At 36.7% G+C, this 23,221-nt stretch overlaps 1 protein-coding gene across 2 annotated transcripts in view; it reads right to left on the bottom strand.

Moving 5' to 3' along the window:
* Window positions 1-23,221, bottom strand: part of LOC127809680 (WD repeat-containing protein 55) — a 43,517-nt gene that overhangs the window by 4,597 nt on the left and 15,699 nt on the right. The window contains exons 1-9 of one of the 2 annotated variants that reach the window (XM_052348672.1): window positions 9,836-9,971; window positions 8,882-9,045; window positions 8,764-8,796; window positions 8,589-8,653; window positions 8,390-8,477; window positions 8,200-8,272; window positions 7,733-7,839; window positions 962-1,004; window positions 786-842 (exon numbers count right to left, since the gene is read on the bottom strand). In XM_052348672.1, the coding sequence (XP_052204632.1) occupies window positions 786-842; window positions 962-1,004; window positions 7,733-7,839; window positions 8,200-8,272; window positions 8,390-8,477; window positions 8,589-8,653; window positions 8,764-8,796; window positions 8,882-8,976 (561 nt within the window). In that variant the 5' untranslated portion in view covers window positions 8,977-9,045; window positions 9,836-9,971. Of the gene's footprint in view, window positions 1-785; window positions 843-961; window positions 1,005-7,732; window positions 7,840-8,199; window positions 8,273-8,389; window positions 8,478-8,588; window positions 8,654-8,763; window positions 8,797-8,881; window positions 9,046-9,835; window positions 9,972-23,221 lie in introns of those variants that run through there. The other variant, XM_052348671.1, reaches the window with a different exon arrangement.

Here is a 23,221-nt window from a genome sequence, read left to right as displayed (position 1 = left end):
TGCACTAACCCTTTAAATCCTTTTAAAATTCCGTCTTCATCTCCTCTTAACCAAACTTGTGGTGCATATGTAGTAACATGATTTATAATCACCTCCTAGAACAACTTTAGTTGCATTATTCATGTCTACTATTCTCTTCAAATCCATTGCCACATTCTTTGAAGTCTTAAATCCATTATAAACCCCTCATTTCCTGCACAATCTCCAAAATTTAGATCCAAATTCTGTCAACATTTGTCTCCTCTCCAACCTGTTTTGTCTCTTGGATGCACATAATACTAATTTTTCTCCTATCATCACATCAAACAGTTGCATGGATTTCCCTATCAAAGTCCCAATGTTCCGTGATCCATTATCCAATCTTTAATCTATGACATTGGACTAACTTCTTTACTTGCATTTGTCCATGAATATGCGAGAACCCTTGTAAATTTGACACTACATTTGAGCATCAATGCAACAGACCTAGCTCATGTTTTTTCTAATTTGTCTAAAATTCATGGTGTTTAATCTGATAAGTTTTAGCTGGCTATCGGCTACCTAACATGACCTTCCTTTATCTAGGCTTGGACTTGTAAATAGAAGAAACACCTTCAACAATAGAAATGTTTTCAGGAATATTGAATTCAAAGGCAAAGCTTTTACAGAGAAATATTGCTGTAAAAAGTCATGTGCAATATATGTTATCACATTAATACATGCGGATAGAGTGAATCTTAAGCTTTTAGTGGAGAATAGGCAAGATAAGTAAAGAGAAAAGACATTTCATACAAAGTTTCAGTTACCTTCATGATCACCACAGATAGCAGCTCATCTTCTGAAAATTCAGACCGAGTTTGAATCTACAATTACCATATAGCACACAAATTAGCCAGAAGCAGGAAAAAGGGGCAAAACATCTATAAGCACAATATATCTTGAATCAAACAAATCAAGCAGCAGAGTAATCCAGCAAAGATACCTTGTTGCTCCGAAGATTACAAACAGAAAGAGTCCCATCTCCACTTACCAATGTAAGAAAAATAAGACCAATAATGTCAGGATAATAAAAGCAAATATAGCGTGAAGTGAAATAAACAAGAAGGAAAAGAACTAAAGAAGAAACAAAAAGTAGTATGGAAACAAAAAAATGATTCACTATTTTTTCCCAGTAACAATTATTGAATATGTTTGACCTAAAAACATATGAAAAGAAAACAGGAACATTATTGTTATTCTAGGACTATGCGGAATGACCCTTAGATGGTATATGCCTCTCTCAACACTCTCAAATCCACCCAGCAATTATAGGAATTGAAAAAGAGAAAATATAAGCAATCAAAACAGAATGAAAATAAAACAAGAAACAATCAAACCACAAGTAGGCGCGGATTTATCCTGGTTCGGTTTCCTTTGAAGAAACCTACATCCAGCCTTCAAAGAGCCCTTCTAGCAGTCTTTATTTCCAGAAAGAAGATCAGTACATCACAGCCCTCATAGCCCACAAACCCTGAGTACAACACCACACTGTTTCCCCAAGAAAAAACCCCAAGACTTGCAGACAGTCTTCCTTTCTTGAACAATGCCTTGCACTCATAATATAAAGGACTAGAGCACTTATAGAATAGTTCTCTCTCAGCAGGCACCTTGCCCTCTTATTTATAGAGGAGGCAGACACACTTAGGCAACTAACTAACTTAGGGAAATTACATATTAACCCCAACAAAATGTACTTATTACACTTTAACCCCTAGCTGCCTAATTTCTTCAGCCGAGACTACTCCTTCATGCTCCTTTCCGGTTCTGCTATCTTCTAGGACAAAACTCGAGGCAAACTTCAACAATTATTTTAAGAATAAAAGAATTTATCAATCTACATTTACAAATTCTTCCTCCTATCTGATAGCATGATTACTAACATGCCCTTGTAACCTTCTACTTGTTACTTTTTTTCTGAACCAGGAATCATCCCTTATAAATCTCTACCTCATGTTTATTTCTTCATAATTTATGGATCACACCAACTTCCTTCTCCCTCAATCTTACAACATATTCTCTCATTTTCCACTTAAAGATCTGCTGGCCTATCTCCCCAATTGAGCATTAATGATATAAAATACATGTTGCACCTGAAAATGTTAAATACATGCAAATGACTTCAATCAGTGGCCACCTGTGCAGAACTGATTCCGTTCGAATGACTAATTTCAATAAATGATAAATCTACAACTTCCTTTTATTTCAATTATGTAATTGATTATTCGAATATATACATATACACAAGCCAAATATAAACAGCCAAAAGGACCTAAAACATTCAGATATTATATTAAGTTTGAATCAATAATTCAATTTTGAAGATATATATTAAGCAACACAATCTATTTCCACTATGTTAGCTATGTCTCTGTCCCACTCACTGCAAATGTCTTTGTGAACCATCAGAGAGTTCTCAACCTCTATATCTATAACCTTTGCTGCGGGTGCAGTATCCACCTTCCCCTGAGAGCCGTAAAAATTTCTTGTTAACTGATTGCAGCAATCATAAATGGACTTATTCAAATAATTTCCAGATTGGGGTCCAGCTTGATGCTCACTTATTGACTTCTTCATCACTATATACTATATACAATAAGCAGAATGACTTTCTTCTTTTTCTTGTTCTTTTTTTTCTAGTATATAATTGTTTCAATGTGCAGTCTTCATGTCTTCACAATATGTGCTATTTTCTGAATCAGGTATTCTTCCAATCAGTATTTTACCTTGCCATGTGGAACACCAAAAAATTATGATATTCACAACTAATGGGAAAGTAATATTTTTAATTCAATAGGTACTTATTTTGCTAAATCATACATGAACTTGCATAATCATTTCAATAAGAGCCTAACTCACTGCTTCATATGTGAACAAATATAATCATTAATAATCGACGGTGCTTCCAATTGGAAGAAGATATAATCACATTGTCAGGCTTATATCAGAACTCATCCCTCTGGGAAACTCTAATAACCACAATTAATACAAGAATTACAAGTATAAACAACAAGTATGAATCAAACTGCAAATAAAGAAACTGACTCAGCCCTTTAATAACTAAAGTACCAGGGAGAACAATGGGATTCCTTTGGACAGTATATCCATCAACATTAACAATAACATTTACTGACAAATTTGGTAGAAAACAAAATCAATCAAGCAATGCAATTTATTTTGACACATAAATGATAAAACACTAATTCTCTAGCCATTACTAACATTTTTTGTGAGAATTATACAGCATGATAACTATAGAGTAAAATATTGGAAGCTCGAAATGTCTAAGAACCTTTTTTCTTCTACTATTTTTTTTTAATTCCATCTGTAACTATTGTAGTTTGTATGGTCTACCCCATTAGTGGGATTAAGGATCGTGATGAAAAATGATAAACTCTTCCTACAAACTGAGTAATTCCTTGAATGTTTTACTTGTGAAAGTAGTACTACTTATCAGAGTCATCCCAAGCTTGAATAAAAGAGGAAATTTGTGTTTGATAACTAATAGCGAACATAAAAACATTGAATCTTTTAAACATGAATTCTAGACAGCATTATTTTTCTAGGGTATTATCCTCTTAAGAGGCTGTTTGGCTTACCGTTTTTTACTGTAGCTTTTAAGTTAATTAGCTGTTAGCATAAAAGTTGTGTAGTGTTTAAGTTGATAACGTGTTTGGATAAATATGTTTTTAAGCTGTCACTTAATAGTTATGTGTTTGGTTTGTAAAAGCAAGTTGTCAAAACTTGACAAAAAGACTAAAATAGACATGATGCTAAATAATACAAATAAAATTTATAAAAATACTATTTTTTATAAAAAAAATTATAAATTAATTTCTAAATATTAGATAAATTATATATACTTATTAAAAAATATATTAATATAATATATATTACCATTAATATATATACAATATATATACACTTATAGGTGTATATATAAATTGTATACACTCTGGCTTACAGGTCGGGGACGCCACCGGCAATGGAGGAGGAGGCGGCACCTAATGGCGACGGCGGTAATGGAGGAGGGTCGACGGCGCTTGGCAACTTGTGGCGGCAGATCTAGAACCAGATGCAGCGATGGCGCGAACAACACTTTGGCTGCTTGCGGCGGCCCAGCTAGACGACGGCGGCAGCAGTAGCGGCAATAATGGCTGAAGCAAAGGGAAGATGATGGGGTAGGGTAGAATAGTCTTTTACTTAGTCAACGTGGTAGCGTTTTGTGCAAAAGCTTGGGGCTACCAGCTTTTCTTAAACGCTATTATAGTAGCATTTAAGCTACCTAGCGTTTAAGCTAATTTGGGTTGCCAAACACTACAATCAAAAATGCTGATTAGCTTAAACGCTGCTAATGCAGCTTATAAGCGGTCAAACCGCTAAGCCAAACAGCCTCTTAGTGATGTACTATACTTCCTGAATAGTGCAAAATAGGCTAAACCACTATTGACACCCAAATGTAGCATAAAATTTCAAGGGTTCTCATATTATTACAGACAGTGAAGATAAAAATAAAAAAATACAATTTAAGATATAATGGCTTCACAGGAAACATGACCATAGATAGACAAAGTTGAGGAGCTATAATCTCTGTAGACAGCCCCACCTAAAGGGAACTAGGCTTGGCACTTTTATTTGTGGTGTTTGGATTTTTCTTTTTCTCAATCAGCTGCATATTCTATGTGAATGTAATTAGGTTAGGCAACTGCAGCGTTAGAGCTCAATTCTCAATGATTCTCCAATAAAGATGTTTGTCTCAAATACCTATACAATTTACCTAATTGACACACAAACGGGCATGGCAGTCTCCTTTCAATCATAAATGCAAACACAAAATATTTTATAGAAATAAGAAAAAAAGAACATTGAAACTTTAAACAAATTATGCATCGAAATACTTGAATAAAAGTCTCATGTAAAATATTTAATCCTAGTGACATATAAAGAACATGTTATAGTTCTAGAAATTATAAATCAATAAACATGAAATATTAATGCTGCTCACTTATACTAATCTTGTAATTACTTCTCTATATGTTCTATTTTTTTCAAAAAATTGCCTTGTATGAAATTCCACAAATAGCTTGGACAACCGTTTAGAAGATATAATAAGTGCATGGACATTCTTCCACTTTCATAGATATAGCTCTATTCTGGTGTCATGGTTAGATTGCAGCAATTGACCTGCTGGTCTTCCAATGATTGCTAAGACATGCATGTTCAAATATCACAATAAGCTCTCTATGTATACTTGATTGGAAACTCCTCCCATCTCCCCAACCAACACCTAAAAGCAAAGGCAAGAACATGAAACGCCTCCAAAATGAGGTCCAAACACCTTAATAATATCAAAACTGATCTCGTCAAGGTTTCACAAGGCTGTCAGTCCTAACTTTGGGGTTTTTCTATTGAAACTAAAACTCAAACCTCTTTCCAACACATATCAAAGTTAACAACCTAGGTCACCAGAGTCAAACAGAAAAGAGAGTAATCTGCCACTTTTCTATCAAAAGATAAACAGTGTCCTCTGCCTAACAACCCATTCTTCCAATTATACAGATAGTATCACCCAACCTCCTCTGATGTGCACAAAACATCTGGGCAAGCACCCACAAACAGATTGCATATAGAGATAAACTATTCTATGATGAAAAACGATATTATCACTCATTGGATTGACTTGCAAACACTATGTCATGTACCTAGGGTTTAGCCTAGGATTGGATTGGCAATCGGAAGGATCCGATGGGATAGAATCAAGAACAGAATGATTGGAGAGGGAAAATGGACAGAAATGGGGGAAGAAATTAGAAAAAAATGAGGGAGAGTTGCAGAGGGAAACGAGAGGGAGAATGGAAGAGAATTCTAGAGAGAAATGAGATCTTTGTTTATCAATTCAAGCATAATCTTTCCATCCTCAGCTGTGGCTTATATATAGCCTAACAGCCTCCCACTTCCACCCATGTGCAATATAACAAAACAGCCCAACTGCCTATTAGCTAAAGGCAAAGCCCTATAACAGAAAATACAAAAGGAAATGTAAACTTCTACTATTATATTGACTAAGCTATCCTTAGGAAATCCTTAGGGTCATGACCCACTGGTACTTCAGGGGATCAATCTTAAATGCATGATCATGATTCAATTGTGGGTCCCCTGAGAGGTTAATCTCATAAGCAATAAATAAGTTTATAGTATTCCTAGCCAGACCCATAAATCTTCATCAACAAATCTGTACTGAATTAAGGGAGAATTCTGACATTCTTGGTTGCCTGGTCCTAGACAATATACCCATGACAACAGGTGTCTACAATACATCAATAATCGTGTTCATGGCCCAGTCCTCGTGCATTTAGCACAATGTCATGAAAGATCTCAATGAAGAGAAATTGTCTCAACAAGAGGGATCAGAAACCGGGCATTCATTTGCTAATTAACACTTTTATACAACTATATAGTATCAAAAACCATATTTCAGTGTTGAAGTATTGAGTTGTTAATCTGAGACAAGTAAACACAAAATTCAAGTTACATTTCAAATTAGATTCTCTATTGATTAACTTCCAGATATGTTTGGTTCAAATTGTGGACATCCAAGCTCAATAATGAAATTAAAAAAAAATCCAATTTGAAGGAATAAAGAAGGAGCTACTTAAGAGGTCCACTCAAGCCACTATGGTCTGATTTTCAAGATTTGACACAATTCTAACCCAGGAAAACATGCCAAAAAAGCTTCCTACTTCCAGGGCACAGATATCATTAAGTAGTTATTGGGGGCTGCCCTACATCCGTCTCAAAGATACATACGGTTATAGTTTCAAGTTCTCCAAGTGATTTATCTTCATTTATACCTGTTCACTGCCACAGAAGAATTCAAGCACCAAAAGGAGTATGTCAGCTCCTCAAGTGCTGACAATGGTTCTTGATCAAACAGTAAGATCGAGATGATGAAAGAAATCAAGAGGAAGAGAGAGAAAGCAGAAATAAGGGAGAGAAATGAGGAAGAGAGAGAGAGAAAGAGATCAAATATTCTCAGAATTTTCATATATCCATGGAAGAGAATTCAGCACTATATATAGCTGGAATCTTAACCTCCCATGTGCTGTAACCGCCTACATGTGCATGGGAATGTACCAGCTGCCAATGCAGAAACTAAGTACAACAACCCTTACAGATAGCTTTCAATTTATACTGTTCTCACCCCTTTACTATCTCTAATTACAATAGACTAAGTATATTGTGGAGTTGAATTGTGCTTGTTCAAAAAAGTTCTCATTCATCAAAAGACGACCTATAAGATAAGAATTCAATCTTATGGTTTCAGATTCCACATAGACCTGCATGCCTTTCAAGTTTTAACAAAATAACAAAAGTGTAAAATGGAAAAATAAATACAGTGCCTCAATGGCTTTCAATTCAAAGTCTAAAATGAAAAAATGAATGTGGCCTTTGTTAGCTACCTCACATAACATGGGCATTTCTATGCAAGTAGATTACCTATAAGATATAAAGGCATCCCTACTGCATGAGACTCCGAGCTTTACAAGGATCAGAGGAGAATCGTATTTATTTGCAGCCTTAACCTTGCTTTACAAAGAGGCTGTTTCCAAAACATCCAAAGCATACATAGTATATATTTGCCAACAACAGACACCAACATTGGATATATGTACACATCAACACCAAAGTTTAGCATGAAAGATAGAACATACAGTACCTAGTCCCCAACAGTTTCATTGAATCAGATGCAAAAGTCATATCTGAAATGTATTCTTCATGAGCATTAAAAGTGCTGCAGCAATGATGCTGTCTGATATCCCAAACCTGCATTAAAATGAAAAAGAATTTGATGAAACACAAAGGTAAGAAAGCCAAATTTAGATCTAAGGTTCTTCTTTCATTATTGGAAAGTAAAATCACATACATAAAATTCCCTCAAGGAAAAGGTTGCACTGTTCTTATCCTTATAACTGTAAAATCACAAACTCATAGGTTTTTTTTTTGTGAAATATTTGGAATTTTGGTATACGAAACCACAAAATGATGAAAATAAAATCTGGTGCTCCTAGAGCCTCCAGCTTAGTCTTTCACACTTTCTATAACCCTAGTCTCAGAATGAAGGTGTAAGCAATAATCATAATCATTCAGTAAAGAGTAAAAGATATGTAATATAAGCAAGGATACCTTAATGCATCCTTCATCATCTCCAGATGCGATGGTTGACTCTGTCAAGTTGATTATTCGATTGACAGCAGCCCTGTGTACAACACCATAACTTGTCAAATTGCAGAAATAAGGCATGTATTATGCTGATGAACAAAAATACTTTGTTGAAAAGACTATAAATCTGCAGAAGTCAGCTTTGAATTCTGACCCATGAGCATTTTCAAGACGAGCAATTGCAGAGCCTGTTTCAACATCTGTGGCCAGAATGGAGCAATCTGGAGACCCCGTTATAATTGCTGAGAACATATCCATATTTCTACTCAGTGAAATTTTTTTTATCCATAAAATTCATGAGCCACAGAAATCCCAATAATGATGAAAAACAACAAGAATGTAAAATGCGATACCATGACCCTCGTTGATGAATCGAACAGCCCTACAAGACTCGCTATGGGCTTTAACTTCCAACAGCCTAAAAGCCATCACAACCAAGAATAAGTAATATTCCACAACCACAGGTTCCAGGGTACAAATACAATAATCAAATTAATTTTTTTTTAAAAATGAGATGTCATTAGGTACCTTTGTGGTTGTGAGTCTGCAGAGAAGAGGTATCTGAAAAGCATACAGACAAATTGATTAGGGACGATCTCTTTCATCAAAATGAGAAACTTTTTCTATAAATTAAGTCAGAACATACAGAAGAAGGTCACCAGTGATGAGACCAGCAGTGACTAGTGATTTTGAAGGATGAAAATCAACATCGAATGGAAGCTTTCCCAAATTAATCTCCATTGAGTCCACACTATGTTGCTGGCCAATTTAGTACCTCAAGAATACCACCACAACTTTGCACTAAGGGAGCTGACATATGAGAAGCTTGTGAGATCACAAGTCATTTGTATAAGTTTGTGTTGATGTATATACATATATGTGTGCCAATGTGCGAGTACATTATAATATCATATTTCAGAATGATAAAAAAGAGGGTGGGGTGGAGTGAGTTTTGCTCACGTCATCCCAAACCCAATACCCAAGCCTCGATGGAGTATAAATCTTAAGCCCCATCCCCACTCCCAAAGGGGAGCAAAGATCCCCAAACTCATCCTAAAAACCATTCAAATTCATGCATGATTATTATCAATTTATTTTATTGCACTCAACTTAACAATAGACTAAAAAATCCAAAAATTCATTAAGCAATTGCCTAATTAAGTTAAAACCATTTAAATTAATTCAAAAAATCAAAATCATTCAAAAAATTTGCTTGTTGCAGTGCAAAACCTTGCACAGATATACATGAAGAGATCATACAGTTTAGAACCAACAATAACTTCTAGAGAAAACAGCAAGAGAATAGATAATTAAATGCAGATAAATAACACCAAGAATTAAATACCAGATGTAACCAGCACAAAATAAAGAAACTGAAAGTTGTTATTGAAAAAATGAATTTTGTAACTAACTAGACTCCGAGTCCAAGCCAAACACCCCATCCAACAGAACTTTCTAGTGTCAAATTTAGTAATTAATAAAGGTTAAAGTCTGCTATGAACAATAATGTGAAAAAACTGGTTAGAAGATAATACATAAAAAAATTAAAATAGTTGAGAACCAGAGAGAAGATAAGGGTTTTCCTCACGGGTCGACCCACCTCCGTCCGGCTGCCAAGACTGCTGGCTCTGATACCAATTGTCAACTCCTCAAAGCTGGCAAGGGAGAATTCTGGACAATTCAAGAGAGAAAGAGAGAGAATAACAGAAAGGAGAGAGAATTTTCTAGAATCTTCTGTATCCTCTGGAATGTACACCAGGGAAAGCTAGCCATAACTGCCTAGGTACAACACTAATAGCTTACCAAAATTTTGGACTATCCTACCCTTAGACTATGACAGGACAAAATTGATGAAATGCTGATTCAGCTTTTAAAGAAGTATAAGGTACCAGTGGATCTTTATTCAAGGTCCACTGCAGAACCAATTCCAGCAGGAGCTGGAATCCTACCTAAGACCTCCAATCTGCAAGAAGTTGATGAATAACCTGCAACGGAGCAGGAAATTCAAGATGACTATCTCGGCAGTTTTGATGAGGAGGTGATTGATTCAGACACTAGAGATGATATTGTTGGAGATATCTTGGCAGCTAACGATACAGAGGAAGACAGTTTGCCTATTCGGAATTTTTCTACTGCAATTGAGGATATAGCTCAGGTCGGAGACGAGAGTTGCGATGAAGAGATCTTTCGTGCATGTGATCAGATGTATGCCTGTGACATCTATCCCAGGCTGGATCAAGTTTGTGACAGTCCGCATGCAGTTAAAGAAGTCCTGACTGAACAATTAGGACCTGAACAATCTTATTTTGGCTCTAAGGAAACTGATCATCATGCTGATGAGCGTAGACCGGCATTCAATGAGGACTTGACCAAAGGAAGAAGCTGTAGGCTGAGGAAAGGTATTCTTTCACTGGAACTGCTGTTGGCAGGAATGGTTTTGAGAAAGAAGATTCTAAGAATATTGCTCCTTTGCTTTTGACTCTGGAGAAGGATGAGGAGTCCATAGTTTTGGTTCAATCAGGCATCAAAAAGGTTAAGACAATTCCAGGAGGAGAATGTCTTACTGCTGTTCTCAATAATTTTGAACCTGAAATCCTTGCTGTCATTTCAGATGGTAAAAACCAGTTTCTGGTGCTGGTTTTGGCAGAGAAGGAACAATTGAAGCGGACTGAACAGAGGAACTGCCATGCGTTTGGAAGATGATGGAAGAGAAGTTTGCTGCTGGAATACTTATGGCTACAATTCACTGAAATAACTTCTGTATGAAGGTCAAGGAAATTACTGGAAATCACAAATCAATTGGAGAAGAGAGCCTTGACACACAGATCCTTGAGGCATACATTTTATATTTACAGGAAAGGCAAAAGAAAAGGAACATAAGTGAAAAGAGAAAGAAAAGGCTTTGAAGGAGACAGAAAGCAAGGAAGAAGAGAAGGATGAACCAGCTAGCGAAGGCCAGAATTCGATAAAGAAATCAGTGGTTGTTTCTATCATTTCTTGGGGATAAGAAATCTCTCAAGAGGGGAGATTGTCACGACCCCAAGGATATACAAAGATATATTAGTAATTATGTATTAGGTGTATTATAGTAGGTTGTACCTTTGCTATATTGTAGATGTTGTACCTTTCAATTGTATGACTATAAATAGGTTAAATTAGTTAGAGAACGTGGATAATGAATGATAGATAATTGAATTTATGTTTCTCTCTCAATTTCTCTGATCTCTCGTTCCCTCTAATTCTCTCTCTTTCTCTGTTCTGTCTGAATTTCCCCCTCAATCATGTCTGTTATCTCCCTATTTCTGTTCTAATTCTCCCTCCAATCCTCTTTGTTCTAACTCCCTTGAATTCTTGCAATTTCCTCCTAAAACCCTAGGTTAACCCTAGGAACATGACACTCCATCATGAGGATATTCAGTTGATTTGTATGCTAAAATCCTCTTCTTCAATTCCCAATCATTAAGTCACACAGTGTACAATCAAGCAAGCATAAGCAAAATTTTGATGATCTGAAGTTCAAATATCAATTGTAATAATGAATTTGAAATTAAGTTCCTCCAATAATTGGTATATTTTTTCTTTTCTTCTTCGTAGATACTCAGAACATCTGCTCAAATAGTATTGCGAGAGACAACACTGAATAGTGGTTGAAGGTTATTGCAACATATCTCAAAAAACTCATGTTCCACCATATTGAAAGGATAATTATGCTTAATAATCATCATAGCCAAATCCTTACGACTCCTTTCTTGATCAAACTTAAAAGGAGTTTTAAGATTGGGGTCTAAAAAGCTGTTCTAGCAATATCCATTTCAGCCAATCCATGGCATCTGCCCCCAACTAAATGTTTTAACAAATGACTTGTCCCTTTACTACTACCCGAAGAAAACACCTCACAATGTTGGCACCTAGCTAAATCATCTCCACTAGGCCCCTTAAGTTCATCAAACTCATTCCACATTTTTTATATATATATTTTTTTCATTTAGGAAGAACTTCAGTTGTATCCTCTCCTAACTCAACATCTTCATCACCTCAGTACCAATAGTAGAATGACTAATATCAACAGATATTTTTCAAGAATTCTGTTATAGAAGATAATAAGAAATCTGAAATTAGTCATATAGAGTCATTTGTGTGAAGTGAAACAAAAAAAAGAATATTTGAATGCCTATAATTAAGAAAATATAAGCAGTAGAGAGTAGGACAAAGTAACTAGAAACTACCACCTACTTGTTATCAATGGTCAAAGTAGTCAAAATATTGTGTCCCATCTAAACTGTCCACACCAATTTCCTAATTCTCTTTGTTATCCCAGTCTTCCACCTCACTTATTCAAACACTAACCCTCAAGAATAATAAGAAACTCTCCACACATGAAAGAGAAAACAGAATATGGAAACAATAGAAAATAGATGCGCACACACAGAAGAAGACACAAAATTTATCCTGGTTCAGTTCCCTTGAAAGAAAACCAACATCCAAACTGCCTTAGACCTCTTCTCCACTATCTTAAATCACAAGAACGATTACATGCACTGCAGAATACTCTCTCACAGCCCTATCCTAAGGCAATACAAAGTTAACACAAGATTACAAAGCACTCAACAGCTTTTCTCTCACACAGCACATACTCGCATAACTCTCTTAAGATAGGATGAAAAACCAAATGATAACAGAGACCTCACAACCTCCTATTTATAGAACATAAGGGGCGGACCAAATAAAACATAATCGGCCGTTACAATAGGCCATTAACACTAACCAATCTTTCTAGAAGAATTAACCAGGTAAATACCAAATACACCCAACAATAACAACATATCCAATATTTATCCCACTATGTAGGGTCAACTACATGAATTCTAGACTTCCATGTATTTTTATCTTTGTCATATCTTCATTTAAATTCATACACTTTCTATCAAACTTTAATATCTCTCTCAAAATCTTCTTGGGTCTACCTCTACCTCTTTTTTTGACTAATTATTCCATTTCATCAACTCTCCTCACAGGAGTGTCTCTTGGTCTCCTTCTCACGTGACCAAAACATCTTAGTCTAGTCTCTCTCATCTTCTCCTTGATTGGCACTACTCCTATCTTATTACGAATAACCTCATTTCTAATTTTATCTTTTCTTGTATGGCCACACATCTATATTAGCATCCTCATCTCCGCTACGGTCGTTTTTTGCTCATGCTGGTATTTGACTGCCCAACATTCTGAGCCATACAACAATACTGGTCTTATAGCTATCCTATAAAATTTTCCTTTTAGTTTTAATGGGATTTTACCATCACATAACACCCCCGATGTATTTCTCCATTTTAGCCAACCTGTCTTAATTCTATGCGTGACATCCTCGTGAATTTCTCCATCTTTTTGGATCACTAATCCCAAATATCGAAAATGGTCTTTTCTCTGAAAGATTTGGTCTTCCAATTTTATTATAACATCCTTCACTCTTGCATTCTTACTAAATTTGCATTCCAAATATTCTGTTTTCCTTCTACTTAATTTAAATCTCTTAGATTCTAAATTATTTCTCCACAACTCAAGCTTAGTGTTCACTCCATCTTTTGTTTCATCCACCAACACTATGTCATCTGCAAATAACATACACCGTGGCACCTTTGTCTGAATGTCTTTAGTAAGTTCATCCATTACTAAAGCAAACAAGTATGGACTTAGTGCAAAACCTTGATACAATCCCAATATAATTTTAAACGGTTCAATATCCCCTCCGCATATTCTGACGCTTGTCTCTACACCGTGATACATGTCCTTAAGGACTTCTATATAGGCTATTCGAACTCCTTTCTTCTCTAAAACCCTCCATAATACTTCTCTAGGGACCCTATCATAGGCCTTTTCTAAATCTATAAACACCATATGCAGGTCCTTCTGATGATCCCAATACATTTCCATTAGGCGCCTCAATAGATATATAACTTCCATTGTTGACCTATCAGGCATGAAACCAAATTGATTTTCCAAGATCTCTGTTTCTTTTTTGAGCCTCTGCTCTATTACTCTCTCCCAGAGTTTCATGGTATGACTCATTAACTTAATTCCTCTGTAATTTTCACAGTTTTGAACATCTCCTTTGTTCATGTATGTAGGAACCAAAATATTCTTCCTCTACTCATCTGACATCTTTTTTGATTTAAGGATCGCGTTAAATAATTTCATTAGCTAGGAGATGCCCTCTTCTCCCATGCATTTCTATGCTTCTATTGGTATATTATCCGATTTCACCACCTTATGATTTTTCATCTTTTTTAATGCTTGTCTTATTTCATTTGAACTTATGCGTCGATAAAATATATAGCTCACGTTCCCTTCAGAGTTACCAAGGTGTCCCAACCTAACTCTTGTGTCCCCACCGTCATTGAAAAATTTTGTGAAATAATCCTTCCATCTCTCCTTAATCGCTCATTCATTCACTAATACATTTTGGTTTTCATCTTTTATGCATTTTACTTGGTTTAGATCCCTTGTTTTTCTTTCTCTTGCTTTAACTAATTTATATATATCCATTTCTCCATCTTTTGTATCAAGTCGTTTATATAGATTCTCATATGCTTTTGACCTTGCTTCACTAACAGCTCTCTTTGCTGCCTTTCTTGCTTCTTTATAATTTTTCAGATTTTCTTCATTGTTGCACCGATATACAGGCTTTATAGCAAGTTTTCTTATTTTTAATTTTCAATTGCACCTCTTCATTCCACCACCAGGACTCCTTAAAGTTTGGGACTCTACCATTTTTCTCTCCAACGACTACATTTGTCGTGCTTCTCAGGGCATTAGTCATTTCCATCCACGTTTGGTTTGCTTGTCCTTCTCCATTCCATTCCCTTCTACTCCTTAATTTTTCTTTGAAAATTAATTATTTCTCCCCTTTTAAATCCCACCCCTAATTCTTGGGTTTTGTTTTATGTGATTTTTTCTCTTCCAATTTCTTACTTGGACGTCAAATACCAAAAGTTTAGGTTGAGTAGTCAAACACTCCCTCGAAATCACCTTACAATCCCTACAACATAACTGATCCTCTTGTCTCATGAAAAAGTAATCTATTTAGGTGTTTGATATGATATTTTTATATGTGATTAAGTGTTCGTCCCGTTTTTTTAACCTAATATTGGTTATGATGAGCCCATATGCCATAGCAAAATCTAGAATAGACTTACCCTCATTATTAATTTCCCCGAATCCATACCCTCCATGTACAGAGTCTCTATAGCCGTTTCCGTCTCCACCCACGTGACCATTTAAGTCACCTCCTATAATCACTTTCTCTCCTCTTGGTATCATTTGTAAGAGTCCCTCTAGGTCCTCCCAAAATTTTGCTTTTATCTCCTCAACTAACCCCACTTGTAGTGCATATGTACTAAAGATATTCATAGTCATTCTTCCCAGACTAACCTTCACCATAATAATCCCATCCCCTACTCTCTTTACATCTACTACCTCATCTATTAAGCTTTTATCCATAATAATCCCCACTCCATTTTTCGCTCGATCATTTCTTGTGTACCATATTTTATATCCAATTTCTAATAAAATTTTTATTTTTTTCCCTATCCATTTCGTCTCTTGAAAGCACATAATATTAATCTTTCTCCTAATCATCACATCTACCACTTCCACAACTTTACCTGTTAATGTTCCTATGTTCCATGACCAATCCTTAATCTATGATTTTAGTTTTGGTCTTGACTTTGAATTTGATTTTATTTTTGATTTTGGACTAACTTCTTTACCCACATCCGTCCAAGCAAATGTAGGGACCCTTGCTCATTTGTCACTACATCCGAGTGCCGATACAACAGCCCTAATTCACTTGACACTACACGCGGTCAATATAGCGCGTCGCTATGAAAGATTACGCCCCAACGATTTTTCATAATTTATCTAGAGTTCATGTTTTGGATCTGACTAAGTTTTACGTTGATTGTCGGCTACCCAACACAACCCTCCTCCTTTATCCGGGCTTGGAACTGGCAATTGAACCAAAATCTTTTTTGATTTTGGGAAAAATTGCCCGATTTTCCCAACAATTAGTATCAGAGCCCAAGGTTTCTTAGTATGCTCTGTGGTTGCAACTGAGTCTGATCTTCCACATCAGAAAAGATCCTCTTTTGGCCAAGTTTTTCTTAGTATGCTCTGTGGTTGCAGCTGTGTCTAATCTTCCACATCAGAAAAAATTTTCTTGGATTGTTCCGCTTTGATAATTATTGAATATAGAAGATGGCAGGCGAAAAAGTTCAGAACAATCCACATCAGGAGCTTCTTCTTCGTCCACTTGTGGGAAGAATCTAACGAATACAAGAATTGCAGTGGAGGTGTTTGACAGTTCGGGTCATCTCGACATATGGTAATGCGAGGTTCTAGACGCCCTCTTTCGGTAAGGTCTAGATATCGCCATTAAAGAAAAGAAACCTAATGATATTGAAGAAAAAGATTAAAAGATCATCAATCAATTGGCGTGTGATACAATTCGATCATACCTGTCCAAAGAACATAAATATGCATTTTCGAAGGAAAATTTTGCCAGTATACGCATTGGAGGAAATTTTTTAGGAAAAGCGATCAGAATAAGCTCTACATGAAAAAGATATTATTCCGCTTTACTTTTGTTCCTGGTACGACAATAAATGATCATATCACTACCTTTAATCAGTTGGTAGCTGATTTGATGAATTTGGATAAAACGTTCAAAGATAAAGATTTGACTTTGATGATGTTGGAATCCCTTCCCAAGGAGTTTGAATTTCTTGAGACTACTCTACTTCACGGGAAGGTTCAGGTGTCTCTTAGTGAAGTTTGTGCTGCTTTGTATAGCTAAGAGTTGAGAAGGACAGATAAAAAAGAAGCAACGCATGGCTCAGCAGAAGCATTGATTGTAAGAGGTCGTTCGCAAAGTCAAAAGAAAGGAAGGAGAGGGAGATTCAGTTCGAAATCCAAACCGAACAAAGATGAGTCTACCTTTTGTAGGGAAAAAGGCAACTGGAAGAAGGATTGCCCAAAATTAAAAGCTAAAGACATATCTGACAAAGGGAAAGTTCTCTCAAATGTTGTTGAACTTAGAGGTGTCAAAAAATATCCGAAAACCGGTAAACCAGACCAAATTGAACCAAACCATGCATTTTGGATTGGTTCTATGATTCAACGGTTAGGTTCTAGTTCTAAAAAATTAAGAACTGATATATTTGGTTTGGTTACTGATTTTTCTTTTCAAACCGTGGTTCGAACCGAACCAAAACCATACTATACTTGTATATATATTATAATTTTTTGAGTATATATATATATATACATACGCATAAATATATTATTATTTGCAATTTTAATCTGCTAGTTTTTGTTTATTTCTTTTTTGTTGTTGGTTATTGTTATTCATGAACTCTTTTATTTCTAGACTTTTATGCGCTATTACTATATTAAATGGTCGATGTAATCTCATTTGATAAGGTAGTCTATGAATTATTTTGTTCTACTTTTACTTCAAGATTTGAAGCATTAATGAAGTTATAAGTTTATTTTAATTAACAAATTTATTTGTAATTTCATATTTTGCGAAATGTTTAGAAGCTAAATGTTAATTGGATAGAACCGAAACCGGTCCGATGCGATGGATTGGTCATGATTTGTGTGAAGACATTTGTGTTAGATTAGTTTATGTACTTAGGTTCAATTTCTTGTATAAATCTGTTAGCAAAAGTTCTTCTATTGTAATGTTTTTTCTTTTCTGGTTTTTATAGCCGTCCATTAAATAAATGGGTTTCCGATCAGTTAGGGCAGTCAGTTGTAACTACCTTGCCCGCCTCTATCCTTTATAAATAGAGGCTAGGAAAACTCGGTATTGTAAGGGTGAAATCTCGAGATATCTTGTAAGGGTGTGCGGGTGAGCTAGGTTGAGAGTTTTGTACTTCTCTTGGGGTGTTCTTCTCTTGGTAGTCTAGGGTTTTAGATTCGGGAAGAAGAGAAGACTTTTCTAGTTCATGTAATTGCTGTAAAGATTGTCAAGATAGTGGAGATTTCATAGGCCTAAGGCAGTCTGGATGTAGGTCTCATTTATGAGACTGAACCAGGATAAATTTGGTGTGTTTACTGCTATTTTTCTATTCCTAGTCTCTATATTTCTATCAGGTGATTGTGTGTTCTAAATAAGAGGAATGGCAGTGAGATCTTGAGGGCTAGATTGCAGCGAGTGTGTGAGTGTGTGTCGGTCTTAAAAAGACTACAATCTAGTATCAGAGCTCCAGGGATAAACTCTAGCAAATCTATCAAGATTTTTCAAGATTCTCAAGAAACCAGAATCAGCTCTGGTAGGCGATCATGGCACCCTCATCGGCCACTCGATATGATGTGGAGAAGTTTGACGACAACAACGATTTTGGCCTCTGGCGGATCAAAATGGAAGCCCTGCTGTGCAGTCTAGGGTTGGAAAAAGCAATCGAACAAGAGGTAAGGAAATAAACAAGAAAGCATACAGCATGCTTATCTTGAGTCTTGGAGACAAAGTTCTCTGAGAAGTTTCAAAATTAAATACAGCCACTGAAATCTAGAAGAAATTGGAGTCTCTTTGTTTAAAGAAGACTTTATCCAGTAGGCTGTATTTAAAGGCCAAATTTTTCACATATAAGATGCAAGAAAATCAGAAACTTCAAGAGCATCTAGATGAATTCAATAAGCTATGTCTTGACTTAGAGAATATAGGAGTAAACTATGAGGACGAAGATAGAGCCCTAGTTCTTCTTTATTCTCTGCCTAAGTCTTATGAAAACTTTGTAGACATCCTGCAACACGGTAGGGACAAACTATCGTTAGAAGATGTAATAGGATCCCTAAACTCAAAGGAATTGAGAATAAAAATGGAAATAAAAACCACCCCCAGTGATGCCCTAACCGTAAGGTCTAGGAGTACCAAAAAGGACTCAAAAGGAAAAAGGGGAAAGTCTAGATCAAAGTCTAGAAATGGAAAGGGTCCTACTAAGTGTTACTACTGCCAGGAGGAAGGGCATATCAAGAGATACTGCCCTAAAAGAAAGAAAGACATGGCTGAAAAGAAAACATCCGATGGTGGAGCAAACTTAGCTGACCTTGGATATGACAGTTCAGAGGCCTTGACTGTCACAGAAATAGCTGGAAGTAACAGTTGGGTGATGGATTCGAGTTGTTCATTTCACATGACCCCTAAGAGGCATTGGCTGCAAAATTATAGAGAAATTAATGGGGCTAAGGTCTTGCTGGGCAATGACCATGAGTGCAGGATTATAGGAGTGGGAGATGTGAGGTTAAGGATGAATGATGGCTCAGTTTTGACTCTCTCAACAGTTAGGCATGTGCCTGATCTCAAGAGGAACTTGGTTTCCCTTGGAGAATTAGACAGAAATGGCCTAAAATTCAAAGGAAAGACAGGAGCCATAACAGTGGCCAAAGGGTCACTGGTCTGCATGAAAGCAAAATTGCAGAATGGCATTTATATCCTGCAAGCCTCCACCTTAAGTGGTAAGGCTGCAGCAGCAAGTAGCAAATCCCAAGATTTGGCTAAATTGTGGCATCTAAGGATGTCACATATAAGTGAGCAAGGGCTCAAGGAGTTAGCTAAACAAGGGATCTTAGAAAATAACCAAGTCTCAGTTTTATCCAAATGTGAGTCTTGCATCTATGGAAAGGCAGCAAAACTTAGGTTTAATAAGACTGTCATTCACTCATCTAAGTCCACCTTAGATTACATACACTCGGATCTGTGGGGACCAGCCCAAACCCCAACCCATGGAGGATCTAGATACTTCCTTTCTATTATAGATGATTATTCTAGAATGTTGTGGGTTTATGTGCTAAAATCTAAAGATCAAACTTATGGGACCTTTAGAAACTGGAAGACAATGGTAGAAACTCAAATGGGCAAGAAAATTAAAACCATTAGGACAGATAATGGATTGGAATTCTGCAATAAGGAATTTAATGAAATGTGCAAAGAAAATGGCATAATTAGGCACCTAACAGCCCCTGGAAACCCCCAGCAAAACGGGGTGGCTGAGAGGATGAATCGGACAATATTAAAAAGGGTAAGATGCATGTTATTCCATGCACACCTTCCAAAAACTTTCTGGGGGGAAGCAGTTTCTACTGCAGCCCATATACTCAACCGAACCCCATCTAAAGCCATAGACTTGCAAACTCCCTATGAGAAATGGACAGGCCATAAGCCAAACCTTGCCCACCTTAGGGTGTTTGGGTGTTTAGCCTATGCTCATGTGAAGCAAGGCAAACTTGAACCTAGGGCTAGGAAATGTCTCTTTATAGGTTATCCAACCGGTGTGAAGGGATACAAACTATGGAACCTTGAACAAGAAGGACCTAGGACAATAATCTCTAGGGATGTAACTTTTGATGAGTCATCTACCATAAGTCTAAGCTCAAATGAAACCCAGAAGCATCTAGATGAGAAGAACGACTCTATGAAGGTAGACATTCAAGGTATAGAGCCTGAAATGAATGACACAGAACCTGAACCAGTTCTGGACCTAAATGATCAGGTCCAAGAGGAAGATCAGGGTGCTGAAACATCTCAATATGAAGAAGAAGAAGCTGACAGTGATGCTGATTCCAGCATTGGTGATCAGCCAAACCCAAATAGGTATAGTGTGGCTAGAGATAGGCAACCTAGAGTCCACAGGCCACCTCTTATGTTTGGTTACTCAGATTTAGTAGCCTACGCTTTATATAGTGCCTCCAAAATTTCTGATGAAGAGCCCCAGTCCTATGACCAAGCTATAGCTTCTAAGCATTCCCAAAAATGGATAGAAGCCATGAAATCAGAAATATCTTCTCTTATGAAAAACCAAACCTAGGAACTGGTAGAAAAACCGAAAGGGAAGAGGATTGTAAGCTGCAAATGGCTTTACAAAATAAAAGAAGGAGCGGATGTAAATTCTAAGCCTAGATTCAAAGCTAGGCTAGTTGCTAGAGGATTTACCCAAGTCCAAGGGGTTGATTACAATGAAGTTTTCTCCCCAGTTGTAAGGCATACATCAATTAGGGTTTTGCTGGCCATCACTTCCCAATTAGACTTGAAATTAGAGCAGATGGATGTTACCACAGCTTTCCTACATGGAGAGTTGGAAGAAAAGATATATATGAACCAACCTAGAGGTTTTGAAGTCAAGGATAAGGTGGAGAAAGTTTGTTTGCTCAAAAAGTCTCTCTATGGGCTCAAACAATCTCCTAGACAGTGGTATCGCCGATTTGATACTGTTATGATAAGCCAAGGATATTCAAGATGTTCCTATGATTGTTGTGTGTATCTTAAGCACATATCCCCTAGCATTTCAATATACTTACTACTCTATGTGGATGACATGCTTATTGCAAGTCAATCCCATAAAGAAATCCAGCAACTAAAGCAGAAATTAAAGGCTGAATTTGAAATGAAGGAGCTAGGTGAGGCTAGGAAGATTCTAGGGATGGAAATCTCTAGGGATAGGCAGCATAGAAAATTATTTCTATCTCAAAAATCATATATAGAAAAGTTGCTATCTAGGTTTGGTATGGCTGTTTCAAAACCAGTAAGTGTGCCATTTGCCCCTCACTTCAAATTAACCTCAAAACAGTCCCCTAAAAATGAGGAGGAAAGGAGAGAAATGGAGAAGATTCCATACTCAAATGCTGTAGGCAGCCTGATGTATGGAATGGTTTGCACCCGGCCCGACCTAGCTCATGCAATGAGTATAGTTAGCCGCTTCATGGCAAACCAAGGTAGATCCCATTGGATGGCTATAAAATGGATGCTTAGATACCTAAGGGGCACCAGCAAAAATGTGTTGTCCTATGGTGGAGCCAAAATAGGAGAAAAACCTAGTATTTTAGGCTTCTCAGATGCAGATTACGCTGCAGACCTTGATAAACGTAGGTCCACAACCGGTTACATTTTTAAGTTGTGGAATTCCTCTATTAGTTGGAAGTCCAGCCTCCAACATGTGGTAGCTTTATCCACTACCGAGGCAGAATACATAGCTGTTGCTGATGCAATTAAAGAGGCTATATGGCTTAAGGGGCTAGTAGGAGAGCTTCTAGGTTTAGAGGTTAAAGTCACTTTGATGTGTGATAGTCAAAGTGCTATACATTTATCAAAGAACCAGGCTCACCATGAGAGGACAAAACACATAGACATTAGATATCATTTCATTAGGGATATCATTGAAAATAAACTTGGGAATCTAATCAAAGTTGTAGGAGAATATAATGCTGCAGATATATTCACCAAAGCTGTTCCAGTTTCAAAGCTTCAGCAACACATCAAGCAGTTGGATCTTATTCCAGATCAGATTGAAGATGAAGCAGCTATACAGGAAGCTAAAGTACAGAAAATCTAATCCAAATGGGTGGAGAATTGTGAAGACATTTGTGTTAGATTAGTTTATGTACTTAGGTTCAATTTCTTGTATAAATCTGTTAGCAAAAGTTCTTCTATTGTAATGTTTTTTCTTTTCTGGTTTTTATAGCCGTCTATTAAATAAATGGGTTTCCGGTTAGTTAGGGCAGTCAGTTGTAACTGCCTTGCCCACCTCTATCCTTTATAAATAGAGGCTAGGAAAACTCGGTATTGTAAGGGTGAAATCTCGGGATATCTTGTAAGGGTGTGCGGGTGAGCTGGGCTGAGAGTTTTGTACTTCTCTTGGGGTGTTCTTCTCTTGGTAGTCTAGGGTTTTAGATTCGGGAAGAAGAGAAGACTTTTCTAGTTCATGTAATTGCTGTAAAGATTGTCAAGATAGTGGAGATTTCATAGGCCTAAGGCAGTCTGGATGTAGGTCTCATTTATGAGACTGAACCAGGATAAATTTGGTGTGTTTACTACTATTTTTCTATTCCTAGTCTCTATATTTCTATCGGGTGATTGTGTGTTCTAAATAAGAGGTATGGCAGTGAGATCTTGAGGGCTAGATTGCAGCGAGTGTGTGTGTGTGTGTCGGTCTTA

This window comes from Diospyros lotus, chromosome 9 (assembly GCF_014633365.1).
Source record: "Diospyros lotus cultivar Yz01 chromosome 9, ASM1463336v1, whole genome shotgun sequence".
NCBI classification, from domain to species: Eukaryota; Viridiplantae; Streptophyta; class Magnoliopsida; order Ericales; family Ebenaceae; genus Diospyros; species Diospyros lotus.
Note: the sequence above shows the minus strand (reverse complement) of the source record. Positions and strands in the feature narration are given on the sequence as shown.